Raw genomic sequence first — 25,845 nt, 5'->3', positions numbered from 1 at the left:
TTTTTTTAACTGTATAAATGGCAATTCTGTACAATCATTAACAAACAAATTAACAGTCACACCAAACTCTTAAAAAAAGATACATGTACATACTAAATTGACCAAAAAAAGTTTCACAAAATCCAACAACTGCATCCACATGTTTTGAAAGAATTGAACATATCTATACATATAAAATTAATATTGATGGCAACAGTGTTTCCCTATACAACATTCGCATCAGTATCTTCAAACTCATCTTCTACATTTCATAACCACACATTCCCTGGTTCACATATAAAATAGCGCTCTATGTACACTTGATGACACCATTGCATAGAAGTCAATGACTAGAGTAGATGAAACATGGAATTTACAGGGTCAATAGCCCAAATCTACTGTACATTCCTATTTTTGTATATGAGCAAACCAATGGTAGAAATTGCACTGAGATATAAATAGAAATCACCTGATCAGTCTATAAATAGCACAAAAACGGAATGTTGTAGAATGGAATCAGTTGTTGGAGAAGAAGAATATTAAATATCCTTCACACAATTTGCCTCTTTGGAAAAAAAGAAATCAAATACAAGATCATCAGCCAAGTTTCTATCATTTATAATACACATAATTATGATAAAACTTAAAAATACATGCATCAATATTATAAATTTGAATTTTTCCCTTGTCAAAAAATCTGACACTAATTTTATTTTCTGTGATCATTTCTGAGTGAATAGCAGACAAAAGGTATTTTTTTATTGGAACTACATTGTACATTTGAAATTTGGAATCTGAATAGCAGACAAAAGGTATTTTTTTATTGGAACTACATTGTACATTTGAAATTTGGAATCTCAAACTTTGACATCACATGAAACATCATGGATAAGTCAGAGTGAATATGGATATCAACAACTACTTCTTATTGTGTTTTAATTTAAATAACTCAAAACCTCAGCTATCTTAAAGTTCTTAATTTTCCATGTAGCTTGACATAACAAGGTTTTATTGTATTTTAATTCTTTATCAAGAGGGTCAAACTGCTGAAGAACAGCACGCATGAAGACTAGTATTGTCCTGGATTTAACTGGATGTGCCAGACCTCAACACAAAGTGATTTGACAAACTGAAAGACATAGGGCTTGGTACAGACAGAAACTCTAATCCCTTTATTTGGTTTTATCTACAGCTACTTCGATGCAATGAAACTATCATAAAAAGAAATTCCTTACACATTTCTTGCAGAAATTTTCAAGTCTTGAATTGGAACAGCAACTTGTTAGATTTTCAGACAATCTAAATTTTCAACGGCACAAACATAAAGAGAAAACCTAAAATACAGAAAGCTGCGAAAGGTTTCTAATGTACCACGAAGTGGAGCATCTCTTATGATCTGAAAATTTTTCCAAGAATCCCATTTCTTGAGAAATATTCTAACAATGTCTTTCATTATTTGACCCAAATGCAGGAAGAATCTTTCACTATCCACTAAGCATGCCGTTTTGAGTATGAGACTAAACATGGACCACAGTGTACATTACAAATGAATATGTTGGACAACATTTTCAAAACTGATCACAAATGTTCAACTCCACATTGACCCAAACTCTTTCTGAAATCACCGAACATCTTTGTAGTAAGTATGATACTGAAATATCTAACTATACCATTTTGTATTGCATCCTAATCTATAGCACGGACTCAGGAAGCACATACAGACAGCATAATGAACAAAGAACAAAGGATGGGATAGAAACTCAACACAATCACAGTCTCATAAATTGTTACAGTCCTCGCAACTTTGTTGCAAGGGGATTAAAATTTTAAATCTGCAGAAAAAAAATCTCACAATTTCTCATCATAGCTTTTTGTACATTGTTAAAGTGTTAAGTGTTTTTATTCTGCGAGTACATTTTGAAGCAGATCTACCATTAACAGTGACAATGCTACAGAACACAGAGTGAGCCCCAGTAGGACGTCAGCACCAATAAGTTTAGAACCTTTAGAACAGCAACGGCATACTGAGGTGTTCATCATCATCCACAGGCTGGGGATGTTTTTCAGTAAAACTTTTGTCACAACCCTCAGACAGAATTGAGGTCAAGGCTTTTACACAGTTTCCTGGTATCAAACTACCTGTAAGTGTAACAAACAAAGAAACTGATAATGAAGAACGAAGTATGGGACAGAAACTAAACTAAAGGTTCAGTGAACAAAAATTACAAACATATTCTGTTGAATATGCTTAGGGCTATTCCAGAAAAAAATGTATGGGAGGGCACTTCATATATTTTTGTATGGGTAATGGGGACTGGAGCAATTAAATTTGCATGGGTGGTTGTCCTCATCCGATATATTTTTAGATGGGTGGTTGCACTTACCCTCACAAAAAATCAACTACAAAGAACTTCCTTCCTTTCATTTTGTATAAGCCAGTAAATATTTATATTTATTTTAAAAAAAAAACGTCCTAAACAGTTGAGAAGTGTGTTTACATTGAAAGTAAAAGTAGAATCGAACAAAGCGGAAACAAGGGCAGATAATTATAAAAGCACATGGTGCAATGACAGTGGAGGATTGGGACACGGTTTCTTTGTGTTCCTGTGTTCTTTGTTGCTTCCAGCTCAAGTTTCATTCCAGCAATTTATTCAAACGTGATTACATCGGTAAATTAAATGATATTAGAAACAATCAGAGATCGTTTGATTAAAACCGAAAGTAGAAAAAAAAGGTATCTGATAATAAACATTTTAGAGCATGACTATGGAGTTTGCAAGTCAAATATTTACTTTATACCAAATACGGTGTAAAATAATGTTTATATATAACAGGGTTTGTAACAATATACATGTATTATGTCAGTACATACCACTCCTTAACCTGTTGAGTGTTACCTCGAATATATTTTTAACCCAGCCATAACATATGAATTTTAAAAAATATATTTCAGAAACAAGTGCCTGTATTGTTAGGTTGGATTGAGATTCTGTATTTTTCTTTCATGTCCCACTAAATAGACAATGTATTACATAACTTTAGTGCCCCCCCCCCCCCCCCCCCCCCCCCCCCCCCCCCCGAAAAAAAGAAACCTATAGGCTTTAGCAGGAACTCTGTGGTTGTGTTACAAAAGACCTTTGGACTTGAACTAAAAAAAATTAGCTGATTGTAAAATCTTACAAAACTTTTGTTTTTGTTAAAATTTGCAAAAAATATCTTTCTAAATTCTTTTCAAAAAAGATAAAACTATTTTCAAAGTAATGAAGAAATGAAAGTTTTGTGCATAATATTTAGATTTGCATCATATTTATTTTTTTTTCTTTTTAAATGAGTCCATTGTTTGGATACATCCCAAAAGCGAACACTCATTTCAAGTTGCATAAAGTGCAAATGCTTGAAAAAGTACCAGTACATAAAATTTTATTATACATAACTTAAAACACAATGCTTTAAAAAAAGTATTTTAAATTTAGATGGGTGGTTGTATTAAAAGCATTTTTGATTTGATGGGCGGTGGGGGAGAAAGCAATTAAAAATGTATGGGTGGTGGGGTAAAAATAAAAGTGCCTTCCAATCCCCATACATTTTTTTCTGGAATAGCCCTTAGATATTATCTTAGTTTGTGCCAATTGTTTGTTGATAGTATTAAAGATAAAGGAATTTTTCTAAATTTACAAAGTATCAAGGTTGCAATTTGTGAACTTAACCTAGCTGAACGAATGTTGTTGAATGCAAATAATGAAAATAAACAAGAGGCCCATGGGCCTTATAGGTCACCTGAGCATTATGCAACAACCTTCCAGTGATTGAATTTGATTCATGTTTTAAGCCAGATGCTATGGCATTCACAATTTTGAAAGAGGCACCATTGATTATCATAACAATACACTTAGCAGTTGCTTAGTTTGTTTACTTAATACCCATACGCAGGGTAAGGGAACACAAAAGGCATTTCAACTAATCAGTAATATTCAGCAATAATCAGTAGTGCCCCTACCATACATGAACCCCTGACCCTTAGGCCTTGATATTTGATTAATACCAAGGAGCATATTTCGAACCATTCATTCATTTTCAGTATATAAGTACAACACCCCCCCCCCCTCTATGGTACCCTTGACCCTGGGGCCTTGAAATTCACAATTGTGGAAGACATGGGCCCTTGTCCATCATAGCTATATTGGTAGTTCATCTGCTTAATACCCTGGAGCAGAGAAAAAAATTTTCAAAGATTTAATGTATTTTCACTATATAATCAATAGACCCCGCCCTAACACCAGAACCCCTGACCCTGGGGCCATAAAATTTATTATTTTGGTAGAGGCACTCTTGCTAATCATAACTATGCACTTAGTTAGTTTATTTAATACCCGGGAGCAGAAAAGATGATTTTCAAAGAATTCATGTATTTTCACTAAATAATCAATAGAGCCCCACCCTAACACCAGAACCCCTGACCCTGGGGCCATAAAATTCACAATTTTGGTAGAGGCACTCTTGCTCATCATAACTATGTACTTAGTTAGTTTATTTAATACCCAGGAGCAGAGAAGAAGATTTTCAAAGAATTCATGTATTTTCACTATATAATCAATAGAGCTCCGCCCTAACACCAGAACCCCTGACCCTGGGGCCATAAAATTCAAAATTTTGGTAGAGGCACCCTTGCTCATCATAACTATGTTTTTAATTAGTTTATTTAATACCCAGGAGCAGAGAAGAAGGTTTTCAAAGAATTCATGTACTTTCACTATATAATCAATAGAGCCCCGCCCTAACACCAGAACCCCTGACCCTGGGGCCATAAAATTCACAATTTTGGTAGAGGCACTCTTGCTCATGTTAACTATATACTTAGTTGGTTTATTTAATACCCAGGAGCAGAGAAGAAGATTTTCAAAGAAATAATGCATTTTCACTACCTACTTATTTAGCCCCGCCCTAGCATTAGAACCCCTGACCCCAGGGCCATGAATTTCACAATTTTAGTAGAGGACTCATTGCTGATTACAGTCATGCAAACAGTTTGACTGCTTGATGTCCAGGAGTAAAGAAGAAGATTTTTAAAGATTGCACTAATTTTAGTGGTTTTTGCCCCACCCCACAGGCCCCAGGGGGGCAGGGATCATGAAATTCACAATTTTTGTTCCCCTTCACCCATAGATGCTTTATGCCAAATTTGGTTGAAATTGGTTCAGTGGTTGCAGAGAAGAAGCTGAAAATGTTCAAATGTTAACGCACAACGCACGACGCACGACGACGGACGAAAACAGATAGCAATAGGTCACCTGAGTTTATTCAGGTGACCTAAAAAAGAAAATTATGGGCCAGCAAAATTATTGATTTTTTTTGTATCACATATTTGCAAAGATTGAAAGCCTTCATAAGATCACTTGCCTACTATCCTCTGACCACAATCTGTTTTGAGACGAATAATTTGCATTTTAGAAGCGGATCCACCAGGCATTGCTGCTAGAACACTCTCCACCTTACTCCACACACTCAAGACTGATCCACTCAGGATGTGGAATGTACGAGTTCTTAATCCAATCTCACATGGCAGCCCTAGGCTTGCCTTCTTACAACTCCCCCTCCTAAAAATAACAATTGTTAAAGTTACCATTTTAGTTGTTAGGAGTTTGTCCTATTTCACTGGTTCAAATGGGGTTAAGACCATTGTATATGATTTTTTTTTGTTAATTTATACCCCTTAAATATGCTTTCTAATTTCTTTTCTGCCAATGGCCTTTAAGAGCAAGCTTTACACAATGAATCACTGTGACAACCTGCAGTATGGGATCAAAAAGTCATGTGGTTTACAGAAGATTTCATTCTTAGCAAAGCATTCTGTTTTTGGCTTTGATTGACTTGATTTTTTTTTTTTTGGGGGGGGGGGGGGTGGGCCTGTAAGATTAGAATTTATATTTACCAGTAAGCATGACTACAGACTTTAGCAGACAGGTTATACTGATCTTCCCACCACGGCTGAGCTATGTCAGGCAATACCTACAATACAAGCATTCACTTAAATAAAATAAATCTTCCAACACTTTTAATAAATTGATACCCATAATTTCAAGCATTTTCTGGTTTCTGGGATAATTCTGAATGTTTCAGAATGAAATTGAAATCTGATGCAATATCAATTTAGGCAGAACATAAATTTAAAACCAACCTAATGATAATACTAGCAAAATAGATCAGATTACATACCTTTTTATATTTGCGTTTGATGTTGGATAGGGGTTCTGGGTGGAGTTGTCTTCCAGTGTTAGGTCTGTAGACATTATATAATTTTTCCCTCTTCTTGTTTGTCCCAAAGAACACGGCTAGAATCACAGTTTTCTTCACATTTCTCTCCTACAAGTCCAAATTTGATCATTAAAGAATTATACCTATTGAAGCAATCCTTGAGCAAGGCATATTTGTATAAATCCGCATTTAATTTTCATTATTTCTGAAGTAATTAATGTGGCATGGATATTGTTTTTAACCTAAAACTTAAAATAAGTCAAGAAATTTTTGTTGTTGCAAACAAACTTTGTGTCAAATATAAGGCCATATAAAATTGAAATCTTGTTTCTCAGGCCCGCGCGCATCCGTTTTGAGGTAGCCGCATTGCCGATTTTATTGTATTTTTGATAAAATAAAAAGTTGGTATTGCGGAGACCAATCCGGGAAAAAAAATTCCGACCTCATTTGTTTCGTAGTTTAGTATTCAAATATCACTTCCAGTAGCAATTTACAATGAGATTTTGGCTACTTCGTTTGAAAATACATTCGAGGACATTACCTACGATGTTTACACGCTGTTAAGCAATGGATAAAGCAGAAATTTTGACCAGAAATTATATCTGTGATTAAAAAAATTATCTTTATGTTAAAGAAAATTCGGAAATTAAAATAAAAAAAATACCTCCCTCATCTACTTTATTGCCAATAAAATGAAAAATAAAATGCCGCCCTCCCGCATCTGTTTTGGAGAAAATTGGCCCGAGAACCAGGGAATTAAATTTAGATAGCCTAACTTATGAAAGATGCATAATAAGGTAATGACTATGATACAACATTTAACCTATTAAATCTTTGAATTTGAGCCTAATCTAATGAACTTAGCTCAAAATCAAGACATAACTTTATATCATATGCAATCTTTGGATCAAATATGAGTTTCTACAAATCCTCATCGATACAAATTGATGGTACTGTTGGTAAACCTACTTACATTGTCATTAAGACTTAAAAAGATACAAGGAATATCAACTTACCATAGAAGATATGTAGAAACCATCATCGATTCCAGTGTATTTTCTCCATATGTCATTAGCTTGTGAGAAGGACATTCCTCTCTCCACAGAGACCTGTATTGATATAGCTTATTATTAATTATAATGAAACTACCACCAATGGAAAGGTATTACAATCATTTGTACCATATTTAGTTCATTTTTATTCATGATTTTAAATTCTGATCCTTAAATATTATGAAGGTCAGACATTTTATAATTAATTACAATGATCACTTAAAGTAATTTACAACTATCATTTGTTCACATCTTTAGATAATTTTCCTCCTAGATTTTGAATTCTACTCCATTTTTATTTGACAAAATTCAACAAGTAAATAGATCTTCATAAGTAACTATTAACACCCTTACCGTGGTGAGCTCTGTTTTAGCTGTGTTTGCTGCAGCACTGCCCACAAAGGTTTTAGTCTCAATCTTCTTCACACTCTCACCACCAGAACCAAGATCTGAAGGACATTTATATTTTAAGTTGTAGGCCAGCAGTTAAAATTTTCCTTTCTATAAAATTTGAATTCAATTGCATGACTCAGTGAACCAGTCTATAAAAAATTACCCAGAATTCCCATGTCCCATCGTCCACTTCTCTTCGCATCCAAGATAATGGCGGTCAGTGTGTCAGAGAAATACTTAAACAGAGCATTCTGAAGGGCAACTTCCATTCCCAAGATTCTGTTGAGGAACTTACTGATGTTGTTGTAATCTGTAATACAAATATATATTCAATTCATTAACATTTTCATTGCATTTACAATATTTATTTTTTGTACAATGCATATTGTTGATTTTGGTAATAATGGAGTAAAACAATTTTTAATTAGTAACATTATCACCACATACCCTTTTCCAGTATACGATCATCAAGACTGATCAAACCAACACCAGCCAATCCCTTCCTCACATCTGAAACACAAATCATTTAGGGTTCTCATTCAGATGCTTTATAAGTAAAACATTCTTGTCTTCAAGAAACCATGTCTGATTAGTTTCATATGCAACTTATTAAAGCAATACAATTTTGGAAAAAATGTTTTCTGTGAAATATTTTAAAGTCAAACTTTTACCTTCCATGAAGTCTCCCTCATAGGAAGAAGGTATGGGTACAAGTGGAGCATCAAATCCCAAAACCGACTTCATCACTGCCTCCAGTGCTGTTCTGCCATACTGAAAATAGCAACAGGTTCATGACTTACACAATTCAGATTTGTTGTTTGTCAATTTCAATGCTTTAATATGGTATCTTACTTAAAGACCATGTTAGCTTGAGTCAACTTATAAGAGTCTAATCATCTGGAATCATTGTGAAGATAAACACTTATTCATAAACTTGCAACTCGTATACTGTCCAGCCTTACCTTGTTATCAAAGTTAAATCTGCTCAGGTCTCGGGACTCTGTAGCACGTCTATCACCATGTGTTAGGGCTCCCTACAATAATCCAATTGTTATTATTGCCAAGTCAAATAATTAGTTAAGTCAAATAAATATGATAGAGTATCAATGGAAAAAGTTGAATTGCATAAAAACTTTTATAAAACTTTGAAATATTTGAAAGACAATTTCTTCAATTTTCTTTTTCAAAACTAGTCAGATCTTTAATTATCATTTTTATAAAGCCTTTTTTTCAAGAAAAAAAATTTCTCATTAAGCACAATTTTTTTTCTTTTCAAAAACCTCAAAAACAATCTCTTACCAAACTCTCTAGCCTTTTAGACACAGTGGAAGCAAATCTTTGTTCTCCAGCCAACTCCGATATTAGGAACATATACTCAGGAGCATTCACTTGATTTGATCTGTGTGTGCGACCTGAAAAAAAAAAATTACTGTCTTTACATGACATCTCTTGAAGGTCTGCAAAGGAAGACAATGAATGTGTTCAACATGTACTATGTATTTTAAACCAAATTTTCATTCAAGATTTATCAACAAAATCAGGAAAATCTTTGAAACTACAACTATTCTTTTACAGCTTTTTATACTCATCCATCCTTAAAGTTAAGTTTGTTTGGCATTGTTGTCTGGGGAGTTTTGGGCCCAGGAGGAAGGGAAATTCCCTTTTTTTTTTTTTTCAAATCAAATTAAATTAAAAATTGTGGATAAAAACTTCATACAGTGAAACATTATTTTCTGTTTTTTAAAATGCATCTGTCATCAACCAAGAACCTTAGATCTGGTGCTAATTAAGTTTTTGTGATTTAATAAAAAAAAAATTGTGGTCCATAAAGATTTTTTTCAGGAGGGGTTATTTCAATGAGACAGAAGGCAATTCCAAACAAACAATAATTTTATTTTGGCCTCATTAAAAAAATTCGATGTCTGAAGTATGAGATAACAGGGATTCCTACCAAATTGCTGGATAGCTCTGTCTGCACTCCAAGGTAACTCCAGTGTAATATGGACTCTTCGCCTCTGATTTATTGCACGTCTGTCAGCTTGGAGGGAAATACCAGAACTGGCTGCTTCTGAGATAATGGCCACATTCTGTACAAATCCACAAAAAGATAACATTTTTAATACGATTCAAGAATCATTTATTATGAGTCAGTTCCTTCAACACAGTACTAGTAAGGCTTACTTATGGATGTAGAAATATATATCTATAAAGTTCACAATGCATTTTTGTCACCTTTTCTCCATCCATAAATCGTTGTTTCTCTGTGAGGTTTAGGATTTCCAGTGGTACATCCACTTCACTGCGTGACTCGTACGTGATGCCGTCGTCTGTGTTAACGACACGCCCCTTCCTCCCCGTCATTTCGGCCACGCTCTCTGTCCCTCCCAGTTCATCAATCAGGTGGTCTAACGTGTTGGGTGGAAGCTTCTCCCCGACTTCAGTTAACATGTCCAGTAACTCGTTCTTCATGGCCACTGCCTGCTCTACAGCATCCATGCCTGTCAAATATAAGTCATCTCAAAAATGTAAGTAATGTTGAGCATATTGAAAACCAGACATTAAGGAAGGGGGCCTCGGTACATTTTTATTGCAAAGTTATGCTAGTTTTAATGAGTTATTGTAGCAAAAAACTTTTAAATAAGCTTTTTAAGAAACATTTGGTTAGTTTACTGATACACATTTATGATACCCCCTCTTCAATTAAGGAAATATTTTCTTCTTATTACTTCTTTTTTTGCATGAAAAAACATTTTTCAATTCAACAGAGAATTTACTCACTATAGAGTGGTGCATCTCCATTTTCTGTTTCATTATTAGTATTGGAGTTATTGACAGTGTTGACATTCTCCTTGGCTATACTATTTTTCTTCAGTAGACCTGCAGCAGCTAATGCCTTGTCAAACTCTGTATCCACATCAATTCCTTTGGATTTCTTTTTCTTCTTTTTATTTACATCTTTTTTCTTTGTTTTCTTGCTGCTCTTTTTCAGCCAAGGATCTGCCAAATCAAAATTTTAAAGAATTTGAATATTTCTGTTCACAGAGCATGCAACAGAAAAATAACCATATTAAAAAAAAATTCTAATGTGAAGTATTGGATAACTATCGGCCCATACCTTCATCACTGTCAGAATCATTTCCAAATGGATTGAAGTCATCCACATCTGAATCACTGTCATCTGAATCTTCTTGGAAGTCAAACTCCAAGTCACTGATGTCTGAATCCGAATCGGAACTATCCGAGCTGCTGTCATCTGAATCCGATTTGTGTCTCTTTTGTTTCTTAGATTTGTTTGTCTTTTTTTGTTCTGTGTGTAAAATATATTTATCTGATACGTGTGGTTGAATATCACTAATAAATGAAGCAAAACTTTATACAAAATCTTATACTTCACTAAACAACAGTGAAGAATGAAAATGCTATTAAGGATGAAAAAATACACAAAAGAAACTTGTAAAATGTGCATTTTAATGTCATATGAGATCGTACCTTTCTTTCTTTTGTTGTTTTCATTTTTCTGCTGAACAGATTCCTGCTCTTTTTTCTTGCCATATATTTCTCCAAGACCAAATATATCCAGTGTCTTTCTCCTGTCAGGGGCAGGGAAATGCTTTTCTACCAAGGTCTGGAAAACTCCTCTGTAAGATAAAAGATGCACATCCATGAGTTCCAATGCTCACATGTAGACAAGAATTATCCCATGAGAAATGAAATAGCAACTGGTATTGGGTATCTACATATTCATTTTAATGAGTGAGATGCATTGCATGTAAGATTTATCAAAAAGATCAACTAACAGATTAAACAATTTGGAGGGTGTATATATCTTATAATTTTTGTTGTAGAAGATAGGTACTTACTTGGCTGTGGACACAAAGTCAGTGAGTTCTCCCCCTTGTTCCTCCAACTGTTCCAGGGTCCTGGCTTCTCCTGTGGACTGCAGTCCTATCACAACACACTGAAATGATACAAAGGAAAAAAATTAGCACAGAGAAACATAGATAATCAAAGATTACGAAGCTCACCTCGACGAATGTTATCAGTGTAAGTAACGCAAATCTCACATATTTTCTTAATGTCTAGTATTTATCCCAACAACATTCTTGCAAGTTGTGTTTAACGCCTTACATGGCATATACACATTTCTATGCATGTAGCGTGAAAAACATGTATAGTGTAAACAAATATTCATAAATTTGTTAATACTGCAGATATCAAGGACTTCAAGTTCAGATCCAGCATCCGAAGCAAGTCTGGTAGTGTCCATCCCTATGTGGATCATCCATGCAAGTTTGGTTCAGGTAGGTCTTATAGTTACTTGGGAATGAAATTGTAGGTCAGATTCAGCATCCGAAGCAAGTCTTGTAGTGTCCATCCCTAGATGCATCATCCATGCAAGTTTAGTTCGGGTAGGTCTTATAGTTACTTGGGAATGAAAATGTAGGTCAGATCCAGCATCCAAAGCAAGTCTTGTAGTGTCCATCCCTAGATGCATCATCCATGCAAGTTTGTTTTGGGTAGGTCTTATAGTTACTTGGGAATGAAAATGTAGGTCAGATCCAGCATCCGAAGCAAGTCTGGTAGTGTCCATCCGTAGATGCATCATCCATGCAAGTTTGGTTCGGGTAGGTCTTATAGTTACTTGGGAATGAAAATGTAGGTCAGATCCAGCATCCGAAGCAAGTCTGGTAGTGTCCATCCCTAGATGCATCATCCATGCAAGTTTGGCCTGGGTAGGGCTTATAATTCCTTGGGAATGGACCTGCTCCAAAAACTTTAACCTGGTCACTCACCTGGTCTGGTACTCATGCATCATCCATGCAAGTTTGATTCAGGTACGGCTTATAGTTACTTGGGAATGGACCTGCTCCAAAAACTTTAACCTGGTCACTCATCTGGAAAATGTAAGTCAGAACCAGCATCTGAAGCAAATATGGTAGTGTCCATCCCTAGATGCATCATCCATGCAAGTTTGGTCTGGGTAGAGCGTATAGTTACTTGGGAATGGACCTGCTCCAAAAACTTTAACCTGGTCACTCATCTAGAAAATGTAGGTCAGATCCAGCATCTGAAGCAAGTATGGTAGTGTTCATCCCTAGATGCATCATCCATGCAAGTTTGGTCTGGGTAGAGCTTATAGTTACTTGGGAATGGATTTGCTCCTAAAACTTTAACCTGGGACGCCGACGCCGGGGGTATAGCATAAGCTCATCTCGACTTCGTCGAGGTGAGCTAAAAATGCACTGAGCAGAATTTACAATTATCCTTTATAAACATTGCTAAACAAAACCCTCTCCATGAAATCATTAATTTCCTTATCATTTGCTCCAGTGTCATGCTTAATCCCATACCTTGCCAGTTTTGATTGCCTCGCGTGCTATCTCCACACAGTGGTTGACTTTGGCTGATATACATAGGTATTTAAAGAACCTCTGATGAGCCGACCAGAACTGTCCCCACATGCTCTTCTTCATCCTCTGTTCAGCGTCCATCAACTCGGCTGCCCTACTGAACCGTTCTCGTGCTGTCACCCACTGTAAATATACAAACAGCATAAGCTACTTGTAACCCTAATAACTAGGATGTCTATTTTTAATTTTTATAGTCATGGTTTTTTTTTTTTGAAGCAGGATTTAAAGTCATTTGTTCAATAAAATGATAATATCTACTAATTCTTAAGTTTTGATCTTTGAAATTAGTTACAATATGTATTCAGCTTTAAATAATGTTATTCCAAACATTTATTTAAAAGTTAACTTATAAAATACTGTAAATTTAGAAGAAAGATATTGTTTTTCTACCCTTTTCACACTTTTTCTTTTTCAATTAAAAATAAAAATTGAGTTATGTCATTGCCACAATGCTTTTTGAACACTATTGATTAATTTTCTTTGGCCCTATTTTTAATTTTTATAGTCATGGTGTTAAAGTCTGGCTCTATCAAGAAAATTGGATTTGAGCGAAAAAGGTTACAACATACTTTGTTGCTCCACCCTTTTCACACTTCTGAATTAAAAAAAAATAGTGGTCTGTGCCACAATGCTCACCTGAGTTACTTATGTCCTTATATTTTTTTCCCAATATATTTCCATGTAAAATCAAGATAATACATGTATATAACTTTGAGCCAAGTTTGATTGAAATTGGTCCAGTGGTTCTTGAGAAGAATATGAAAATGTGAAAAGTTTACAATGTTGACGACAGAGAACAGACAAATTACAACCAGAAAAGCTCATGTGAGCCTTTGGCTCAGGTGAGCTAAAACTGGAAGCAGACAATGTAACCATACCATTTTCACACTGTCATTGTAGATCTTAACAAAGTCCTTGGCAAGTGGGATTTCCTCTATCTTGAATGTGACACCTTTAAAGCTAAGCTGCCTGGCAATATACATCCCTCTCAGCTTCATATCCATGGCAACCAATTCCATAGCACCTACTCCCCTGAAAGATACAATTTTATACTTTTACAAGCTTTTATGAATACTCGGTAACATAAGCAAGTGACAACAAGAAATCTTTTTTCCAATCTTCATAATAGAGGAAGTCTGACAAAAAAACATTTCAAATTTCATACTACACAAGCAAAGTCTCCTGACTACTGAATTAGAAATACCATTCAACAATATTAACATACAGTCAAAACTGCCATAGCGACCCACTGTATTAAGCGACTCACTGTCACATGTGACCGTAAAAATCCCCCCCAACGCTTTTCCCTATCTATTCTACCTGTATTAAACAACCACCTGTCTAACGCGACCAACGACCACGATTTTCCTAACCATTTTTAGTAATTTCAAGCAATTTTACCTGAATTTAACGACTACATAATTTCCGATTCCTACTTTCGATTTCGGTCGAGCATGCTTCCTTTTTGGTTCAAAACAACTACAGACACGCTTTTATTTCATTTAATAATTATATAATGCTAGTTTTACAAATAAAACAACATTTAAAAATGAATATTTTTACTTACGCTTCAATATTTATTGAATAAACATTAAAATCTAAAACATAAACATCAAAAATTTTCTAAGCAATTTTGTGATCTTTGAGCGCCAACATAAAAAATTTAAAGTATTTCTTCTTCATGAAAATGTATATCATTTCATGCTAAAGGGCCAAATGGATATTCAGCTATAAAACCTGCCATTTTAACTTTAATTAATAAATGTAACTAAATCCTAGATGTTTTTTTAAGTGCATTGTGTCACCAATGGGTATGTAAACACACGCAAGTTAGCACCCACACCAGGTCATAAATTGGAAATTGAAATACCAGGTCAAAAACAGGCATTTTCAGACACAAAATGTAGTTCAGTAATGAAAAAAATAATCAGGTTAGATAAATATTTCAGTCATTAATATAATTTAATTTGATACCAAGTGCATACCAAAAATCATGATACAGTTTTTATTCTTAGTAATATGCAAAACAAACGAAGTTATATATAGGCTATGATAAAAAAAACCCAACAAACTATTATTAATGAAAAAAAAACTTTGCAGTTTTTTTTTTATACTGTATAAAAAATATAAATATTTTCAGATGTTCACAATATTTCCCAATATTCAAATGACTCATATGCGGATCAAAATTTTTTTTATTTCTTATCAGGACAATTGTAAAAGCATTTTAGAGTTAAGGAGTACCTGTTAAAAAGTGGAAATAAACAATGATATTTTTTAATGAAACCTACAAAAAACTTTTGTTCATACAAAATGTAGAAGTTTTTCATGTGTAAGCCTGGGTTTTTCCATCCTTATGTATCATTTTGTTAGTTATTGTCAACTACTAATTTAACATTCATTGGGTAAATCCATGTAGAAAAAATTGCACCTGTAATTTTGGTTAAAGTGTTGTAAATCTAATTGAATTTGTAAAAACAAGCATTGTTTGACACCTTAGATGTAAAGAAGTTTTTTAGAGAGATTATAGTTACTTGGAAATGAAACCTACACCAAAAATGTTAACCTGCTCCAAAAACATTAACCTGGTCATTCCTTTGCTAAAATTGCAGCAACTGAAACTTTGACTGGTACAATGAAACACACTAGAACCATCTTCCATGCATGTCTAATCAATATAGCATCAAATTTCATGACTAACATCAAAATTCCTTTGTTCTAACTTCAGCTTGATGTACATGCTTTGTGTTTTTTGTTATCCCACCCACCTTCCCCATACTGCACCTTTTGGAATATTATGTGTCAAAATGTTTTAAAATGTTTTAATTGTACATGTATATACCATTCGTTGGGTGAGCTAAAAATTTCTTGTATTCATGTTCAACTATTTATTGAATAAACATTAAAATCTAAAACATAAACATCACATTTTTCCCCCATTTCAGATAAATTTTTTCTGCATTATATAATTAATTATAGCTACGTTCGATGGTGTCAACCCGATATCATTTCATGCTATAAGGGCCAAATGGATATTCAGCTATAAAACCTGCTTGATTAACTTTAATTAACAAGTAACTAAATCCTAGATGTTTATTTAAGTGCATTGTGTCACCAATGGGTATGTAAACACACGCTAGCTAGCACCCACACCAGGTGATAATTGGGGTGATTGAAATACCAGGTCACAAACAGGCATAGACACGGTAGTTCAGTAATGAAAAAAATAATCAGGTTAGATAAATATTTCAGTCATAAATATAATTTAATTTGATACCAAGTGCATACCAAAAATCATGATAGTTTTTTATTTTTTCTAATATGTGAAGTTATATATAGGCTATGAGAAGGCCAAATTTATTGTGTAAAAAAAACTGAAATGTATGAAAAAAATAGAATATGTTTTGTTTTTCCCAATATTCATGTTTTGATTTGTGTTTAATAAATGTAAAAATTTTAATTGCTCTTAAAAATGTATAAATAAGGTGTTATAAAATACATTCAACATACACGTGTGATATTTTCAGCATTGTATATTTTAACACAGCGGAAAATAAGCAACCTGTATTAAGAGACCACCTGTCATATGTGACCTTTTTTCCGTTCTCCGTCGGAAGGTCTCTTAATACAGGTTTGACTGTACTTTCATTATGACAAAAATGTACCTTTTTTCCACTGCCTGAATGAAATCAGTGAACTCAGAAAAAGGTGTGCCTGGTCCCCATAATCCTAGCCTTGTCATGTAGGCCATGTTTTTGGGTTCGGAGGCACCAGTGGCACTAGCGTACACTATCCTGGCATTAGGAAGACGATTCTGTAACTCTAGGACGGTCTGACCTGTCTTTGTGGGCTTACTAGAACCCACAGGACACAGGTTCTTGGCTTTATGGCACTCATCAAATACAATCTAATCAACATTAAGGATAGTATTATAGCAAAAATCGCTTTGTACAAACACTGATACTGCAAATTTACGGATATAGCAAAGTTTTCTTGGATCTCGACTATATAAATTCTACGAATTCCTTATAGGGATATAAAGAATTACAGATATAGGAGAGAAATTTCACAGGTCCTTGTGACTTCGTTATAACAGTGTTTTACTTTAAATTGTGTACCTAAAGAGATGCTAGTTTCTAAATCCAACAATCTGATTTCTGGCAGAAAAAAAAAAATTGTGAATAGAATCCATCCCTGTACAGAGATTTAAAAAAAAGGATATAACTCCATCAAAGTCCTTCCCACACCACTTCAGAAGCTGTTTGAAGCGGGTCTTGTATTTCCCACTGGACTGACTTTCTCCAATCAGTGAGGAATAAGTGGCAAAAATCACCCCCTTCTTCACACTACCATTTTCCTTGGAGGATATCTTGGCATACTTGAACTGAAATTTTCATATTCATTGTCAGTCAAATAAATATCCTACTATTCTACAACTTGATGTTCGTCATTGTTAAACACAAATTTACCTTATTGAGGGCATGTACTTCAATTCTACCTGCACCAATATCTCGTAGATCTCTTTCTGCATCAACTTTTAAATCATTGGATACACTCAACCTAATGAGAGAGGACAAAGTCATTATAATGCAATATACAAATTTTAACAAGTTGTCATACAGACTTATTATCTACACTACTGACTTTCAAAATTCGAAGTTTCCTTCAGATAATTTAAGATGCATTTTTTTCTTCATCCACTTACCATAATGCACGTTTTCGTCCCAGCAAGTAGTTTTCATAAATAATTCCCGCCAGAGTTCTTCCTTTCCCCACTCCAGCACCATCCCCTGCAATGAGAGTATAAACAATGAAGCTCATTGGCCATTATGCGCACATAAAAAAACACTTAATTTCTCTTTCTGACATGTAAATACACTTTATCATTTTATGTAAGGACTCTTGTTGTAGTCTAAACCCAAGTAAATGACCAAATACACTGGTGATTTTAAACTTATAATCAGACAAAATATGCTTTTGTTGTTTTTAAAGAAGTCTCTATTTTAATCTCATGGGGATTAGCTTTGCAAAGAGCAGCATTCAATGCAAGTTTGACTGTGTATGCACCCTTTAATCATGTTAATACATCATCCTGCATATAAGATGGTTCAGATACAGATACATGTATTAGTTGAAATATGATCTTTTCTGTTGGTGGTGAACAATAGGGCTGTATCAATATATCGATATATCGATACGTATCGATATTTAAGAAAAATATCGTATCGGAAAGTAACTTCCAATACGTATCGGACAGACATCTCTCCTTCAAATTCTGTTTAAAAGATGGGAATTTCAATCACCAAGGATTATATTTTACTTTTTTGAATTAAATCCTTCAATAATTATATAAATTCTAAGGAAATAACACAGTTTTTATAAATTAAAATAAATTATAAAAATTTATATAATTATCTAAAGAGAAATTTATTTGAACATTTTGATTTTACTGTCATCAAAAGTTTTAATTTAAGTGTTATTTTTAAAGACAATGAGACAAGAACTTTAAAATGGGTAATAAAACACTTAATTGTTATGAAATGTATGCATTAAAATGATTTAGAAGCCTTTTCTGATGGACTTGTTTCAGAATCCAATATATCGCATATCGCTTTAAAAAATATTGTATCGTATCGTATCGAAATTTTTGGCTCAATACACAGCCCTAGTGAACAACTGATTAATAGGTGCTTAATATCTTATTGACATAAAAAAATAAAGCTTTATAATATTTACTTGCCAACCTTTCCATTAAGAGACAATACCTACCAATGAGGAAGCCTGCTCTCTCCTTACTGGGCATGATGATTTCGTGCCTCTGACAGGCGTAGGTAATAGCCTCCAGCTGTAGGGCTGACAACTCCCCATTATCTATGATGTTCTCTGGCAGAGAGAGGTTATACCAAATATTGCAAGGTTCAACACTGGCAAGAGAACTTGTTTCCACCACGGGATCAGGGTGTTTAATTCCTATGGACACTGAAAAGGAGTAAATAATTGTAAATTCAATATACTTCTATTTTCCAAAAAGCCTAAATTCCTACAACAATTGGTTCTCAAGGTCATTTGTGTGCTCCTGCATACATATATGGGTAATTTGCACACATGAATTTCTTTGGTTGGATATAATTTTATCCTTAGCCAATCAATCCTTTTAAAATATATCGAAGGCACACTTTGATACCATGAACATGAAAATAAAAGGAACAAGCTTTTCTCTTCTATGTCATTAAATCTTACATTTGACAGGCATGTAGTCATTGTACGTTTCTGCGTGTCCTAGTTCTTGAACCTCATCCTCAACTTCCTCTTCCTCCAATGCGGACACGCCACCTCCCAACATCTGCCGGGCAGTTTGCTGAAACCATATAGCAACCATAAGACATCTTCATTACATGGTCTTTCATTTTAGTTTACAAAATATAGGTATGAAGTGGGAATAGCAGGGCTGGGACGATACAACTTTTTCTATTTTGACATGTATCACAATATTTGAGTCACAATACAGTATGTACTGCAATATTTTGATCTGGTTAAAAATTCTTCATTTTGTACGGAAATGAACAAAGCATTTCTTCAAAAATATGAATAATTTATTTTCAACAGTTGTACAACTGTGTAAAACAAAATTCCAACGGTTAAGACTCTCTCTGCCTTAAAAATAAAACCTACCTGTTGTACAGAGGGACCCACTTTCTTTAGTTTAACATCCTCGTTAGACCACAACCTTGAAATGTCTTTGTGAGTCACATTTGCTTTGTAATTTGGAGGAATACTTCCATTAGGTCCATTGAGTAAGCGATGCTGCCCTGAATCAGGGAGAGCTGAAGTAGACATACTATGGTGTAAGGGTGGATTTCTTTGTATAGAGGGACACACTTGGGGAATGAACTGAATTGATGGCACTGGGGGAATAGGAACTATAGCTGGACACTGCCCATACTGGGAGAGTGGGGAAGGGGCAGTTCCCCTCCTCTTGGTCTCATATAATCTGAGCCGACAGAATATCACTTCTGGGCAACACAGAGGGTGAGGGTGTCACTCTCACACTCCCTAAGTTTGTAGGAATCGGGGAGTTTGTTTTCACACCTGATGACATAATCTGTTCACCTGTGCCAGTCGACTGGCTCATGACACTCCCCGTCATTTGATTGCCTGTTGTTGTAGTAATTATGATTTTCTTACCACTTGCTGCTGCAAGATTTGCCAAGTTAATTGTACAAGCACCTGTATTTGGATCCTTCTTGACCAGACTAGCCCAGTTTATGGACTCTGGTCCAGATTTTGGTGCATCACTCACAGGTACACCTGAGCCATTGGTCCTTCCAGACAGATCATTTAAATTAATTGTTGGCACTGAGGAGCTTGCACTTAGTCAGTTTATATAATACCGATCTTTTCACTGCTCCTCCATGTTGCTTTGTTAACAATCCCACTTACACACACACCAGAACCCTATTTCCCCTGGGGCCATAAAATTCACAATCTTGGTTGACTTTCAATAGTGCCTGGAACCTTGTATTTTCACTTTATAAACAATAAAGTCTATATAATTCATACCCAGAGACAGAGAAGGGGAGATTTTCAAAGATTTAATGTACAATGTATTTTCACTATATAATCAATAGAGCCCTAATACCAGAACCCCAGACCCTGGGGCAATGAAATTCCCCCCCACCAGGAGCAGAGAAGAAGATTGACCCTGGGGCCATAAAATTCACAATTTTGTCTCGTTATTTTGATGATTCTATTTAATACCCAGTGGAGTTTTCAAAGAAATTGGTTTTGAGATGTCTGTAGTTTGATCTGACTTTGGAGAGATAAAATTCACAATTTTTGGAGAGATGAAGCTGGGATGCGTATAATGGCTGGGCTGGATGCTGATACGATGCAATAAGGAAGAAATAATGCATTTTCACTATATACTTATTTAGCCCCGCCCTAGCACTAGAACCTGGGCCATGACTTTTGGATGCTGATTACAATCATGCAAATAGTTATGCTTGATGTCCAGGAGTAAAGAAGAAGATTTTTAAAAAATTTTTCACCCCTCAGGCCCCAGGGGGGCAGGGATCAAGGTTAAAATGCTTTTTACCAAATTTGGTTGAAATTGGTTCAGTGGTTGCAGAGAAGAAGCTAAAATGTTCAAATGTTAACACACGACACACGACACACAACACACGACACACGCCAACATACTTGAATATACCTGAGTTTACTCAGGTGACCTAAAAAAATAGTATCTGGCTTGAACTTAAACATGGTACAGTGTATAATTAAATAAAGTAACTGCTTGCAAGATCTTTGTTTGGACTGACAAAATTATGAACTCAATTTAAATACTGTAGACATACTTTTTTCCACGGGGTCATAATTCCGCAGAATCTCAATTTTCTGTTCAATCCGCGGGTAGAAAATTACGCGGATTTTCTAGATTGTCACAGAATGCCTTACATTTATATTAAGTATGATTGGACAAATTTCCATGGAAAATTTGTGACCGCGTACATAGCGTAAATTAATACCACCAGGAAAAACGTACTTCTACAGTATCTGATATTCTTTACAAAATTTTCATGACTCTTTGTGACAAAAACTTGAATCTTGAAATCACAAAAGACTCATGAAAATAAATATGTAAATATGACTTCAGAATAAACATGAAGATGAATTCGTAAATTACTACCTGGTTATTTGGAAAAGGGGCTCGTGGGTTGCCTGGTTGTGGAAATGGGTGACTGAATGCTGGGGAGCTGATGCCTCCAATCTGTTGTGGAATAGGAATTGTCTGTGGTATCCCTCCATTAAATACAGGATTGGATATCTATTTCAGAGATCACAAAAAATGTTCTAAGTTTGCCTGTCAATCTAAGAATTTTTTCTACATATCCTCATCATACCTGCCATTAGTGTTAAAATAAAAGGCATTTCAAGCTTTTTTAACCTGGGGTAATAAGCAGGAAGTTAACATTTGTTCTCATTATATTATTCCACTATGCTTTATTACACCAAAACAACAACAACAACAAAAAATGTAGAAAATGTCTGAAATTCAATAGTTGTCAGTAGTATAGAAATCTGTATTTTTAATGTTTCTCTCCTTCTTTTTTATACTTCTAGTTTATCAAATATTCAAAAATTTGTCCTTTAATTCTTATTTTTTTCAATGAAAAGAAAAGAGCCATGACTATTCTTTCAATAGATTAACATAATGATCAATATACATCTGATCAATACAGAAATTTCCAGAACTTTGTCATAGCTCTTGGTAATACTTAATGAATTTCAAAAACATCAAGACAGATGACTGCTTTCACGGTGCTCCACATTGCAAAAAGAATGCTCATATTTTCAACAAAAAAATTATTTGGCAACTAAAATTTAACTAGGTGAACAAGTGAATTTTGAAAAGTGAATGTGATTTTTGTGATCAGGGTCAAGATATCCTTTTTCTGTTTCCAAGATTCTCTATCATGACAATGTTTGAAAAATATTCTTAATGAACTTGGTAAAGATTTGCAAGGACCTAGATTATGTAATGTTATTGAAAGATTTTATTTTGAGAACAGCAAATCAAAATTATTTGATCATAGGACATACCAAAACAACATCGGGCAAATACAAGTATGACAGTCTAACTCATCTGACAATAATTCCAACATTCAATAATTTCTTAAATCTCATTAACAGAAAAGGGGAATTTTTACTTTTATAATGGCATTAAGTGACTAAAGTGAGTGTGTGGTATTTAAAATTTCAGTGGCATCACACTGTTTGACCAAGATGCAGATACATGTCTTTTAACAGTTTTCTTAGTTTCTGAAAAAATGAACAATCACTTAAAATATACATTTTAGTCTTACAGTATGTTATTGATAAAACTGAAAAGGCATGTAGATTGTAACTGGTTATTTAAGTTAGAATAATAACTGTGTCTTGGACCACCATCGTTCAAATACCACCCATAAATCCTTAATGTATGGGGAAAAATATATAAAGGTGTGTTAAATTAATCATATTCATAAGAACTTATCTGGTGATTGTGGATAACTTTTAACCAAAAATTTAAATCATATGAACATGATGAAGGGAGAATTCAAAACTTTTCTCAACTTTTTGCACTCCCTTAAAATTCACAAACCATGTTGACATTTAGAACTTTCTTGATAATTCATAGAAAACATACTGAATAAGAGTTATTGCCTGAGTCTGTTTTAGCTACATTGCGAATACGTGGAACACATTCTGTTACAGAAGGCCAGGTGTAGGACACTGTCATTTTCACGATTAAAAACCTTTATCTAGTTATACATACAAGTGGTTGAGATTGTCCTGGATACACTGTGTGGTGAGAAAATGTGCTTGTTTCATCAAATTCATCTTCAAAATCTCCTGTGATGCCTGACTCATCTAATGCAGCTGATAATATGTCTGTGAAATCGTTCTGAAAAAAAAACAATACATGTAAAACTGTTTCATTCATCATTAATATTCCATTCTTCTTTAAGTTCATCTTTTTTTTTCAAATGCTATCCTTTATCTCAATTATGACGCAGAAAATGAGCATTACCATGATTACTATTGTTGGATATTACTTTTCTTTGACTATTTAAACAGCCAATGTCATGTACTTTTACTTTCATGAAAATATTTACAGTAAACATGTTTAGTTAAGGAGTGGGCAAGGGAAATCCTCTACCCCTTCACCTTTCGTCTCCCTTCCTTTCCCTCCCTCTCTCCAACTTTCTCTTTACCTGTCCCTTCTTACTTATGATCATAAACGAGGAAGGTTGACCGGTGAGAAAAATTAAAAATAATTTTCTAGCTTTTATTGTGGACATATTGTGATTAAATCTCTGAATAACCCACAGTAAATTAATGGATTTTGACATAAAATTTACTTAAAAGGAAATTCTCCTCTTACATTCGATTCATTTGCCATCACTAGCAAGAGAAGTTCGCAGACCGTTTCAACGCATTTTCGCAATCCACCATCATATAAATTTCCCAGAATTCCCTCTCTGACGTGTGCGTTGTAATCGTAACTTCTCGGGTATTTTCACGATATCGTGAAAAAGAATGAGATATTCCGACAGGTGCGATATAGAATCAAAGTACGGGATGTACTCCCTGTAGTAACAAACACGACAGTAGAAGTGGTTTTTTGGTTAATAAAGTGGTTTTTTGGTTAATTTTTATCAAGATTCATTTTCCTTTTTTCAACAGTTATTTCATAACATGCTAGTAGTTTCCGATCCGAAATATAAGTCAATATAAGTCAAATTTCTCAGATTCCTTCATTATTTAACTATCAGGAGACGCATACTCTTTATCAATTGTTTATTCCCGCTTGGCAAATAAACCCATCTTATTCAATATAACCTGCATTTTGGTCACTAAAACTTTTTTGAATACAAAGAATAGGAATTTTATTTATTACATTAAAACCAGCTTCATTAAATGAATTGCTTTTTTACAACGCTTTTAATAAAGGGGGAGGGTGAAATTTTTATCCAATGAAATCAGACTTTTAAACATTGTTAAACATCGTTTAGTTTTCACATATGCAAAGGAATGGACGTATGAACCTCAAATCTTTCCATATGTTTCTTATGCAAAATTAAATGCATAATATTGATATTTAGTATATCTAAATAATTAATTTACTATCGAAATCTACTCTACAACAGTTGTAGAGTAGATTTCGGATCGGAAACCCTTCGCCAGCGAAGATGGTCATTTGAAATCGGTAAAATAGTCTAGCATTTCGTTTATTTCTGTGAAAAAAAAAAATAAAAAAAATTTAAAATTATAGAATTTTCTCTCTTTGTTTTTCCAGAAAGTTACGTTTTTTGAAAATTCACACCAATATCTATATAAATATAAATATCATTCAAAGTTGTTGACTTATGAGAAATGACTTGGAGGTATAGGTGGCATATAGCAATTTAATGCTAACGTTCGCAGGCATTTGCTAAAAAGTCTTGCATCCCCTTGGGTCAAAACATGTGTGGATCTGGCTGGGACCATAAAACTTAGATGAGCTTACTTTGATCTATGTTTTATGGCCCCCAGGCCTACAAGGGCGGATTCAGGGGGGTTGGGGGGTTGGGTTCGGGAAACCCACCCCCCGCTCATTGATATTTTTTTTTTTAACAAGTGTCATTTTGTTGCATTGATAAGACTCTAATAAACATAAAGCCTTTGTTTGTACAACTGTGAAATATACATCCACTACGTAACAGGAGATCTCTTTCCGCTTGAACGCACACAATACACAGGTAATCAACAGAGAGAGTGCCTTAGACATCGGGTAGTCTGTGCATCTAGTGAAGTCACAAGATCACAGTACAATGTAGTAAGGTACCAACAACAGAAAACTGCATAGTTACGGTGCTGCTCAGTAATATTCTTTTGCTGATAAAATGCATGTTTTTTAAACTATGAATAAACTATTATTCAGTTTTTTTTTACCGTTTTAAGTTAAATTAATATATTTTTTTTACAAAACCAGGTTGGCTTAGCAAACCCCTCTAGTTTTGACAGATTCTCCAGTTTATGTAAATTTTTTCTTCAGTTAAGACAGTTTGAAATTTCATTAACTGTACACGTGTGTTTATATTCCAAATCATATTGACAGTATATACTCAAGTAAGTTGAAAAGCACAAGTTAGGGATTCTGAAAAGAATTCAATTTTTAATTTTTTTAGTGTTTAAAAATTTGCACATTAGTTGTATCTTGGAAGTCAGCTTGACAT

General features: G+C 34.4%; 1 protein-coding gene across 1 annotated transcript; it reads right to left on the bottom strand.

Moving 5' to 3' along the window:
* Positions 1–792: 792 nt before the first annotated feature.
* On the bottom strand, positions 793–24,044 carry LOC134251584 (protein strawberry notch homolog 1-like). Its single transcript, XM_062733987.1, is given in 32 exon segments — positions 793–2,114; positions 5,373–5,573; positions 5,909–5,985; positions 6,193–6,339; positions 7,248–7,340; positions 7,638–7,732; positions 7,840–7,986; positions 8,124–8,186; positions 8,348–8,447; positions 8,639–8,710; positions 8,976–9,088; positions 9,628–9,763; positions 9,909–10,174; positions 10,455–10,673; positions 10,792–10,983; positions 11,166–11,314; positions 11,537–11,634; positions 13,028–13,210; positions 13,966–14,119; positions 16,753–16,994; positions 17,313–17,471; positions 17,557–17,647; positions 17,793–17,877; positions 18,857–19,066; positions 19,328–19,445; positions 19,760–19,954; positions 19,956–20,457; positions 21,297–21,315; positions 21,630–21,690; positions 21,774–21,911; positions 23,403–23,531; positions 24,012–24,044. Coding segments are annotated over 32 exon segments (4,602 nt in total). The 5' UTR covers positions 24,030–24,044; the 3' UTR covers positions 793–1,984.
* Positions 24,045–25,845: the final 1,801 nt, after the last annotated feature.

The sequence above is a fragment of the Saccostrea cucullata genome, unplaced genomic scaffold, assembly GCF_032062105.1.
Source record: "Saccostrea cucullata isolate Sc308-1 unplaced genomic scaffold, CSIRO_AGI_Scuc_v1 ctg1, whole genome shotgun sequence".
Lineage (NCBI taxonomy): Eukaryota > Metazoa > Mollusca > Bivalvia > Ostreida > Ostreidae > Saccostrea > Saccostrea cuccullata.
This window is presented reverse-complemented; position numbering and strand designations above follow the sequence as displayed.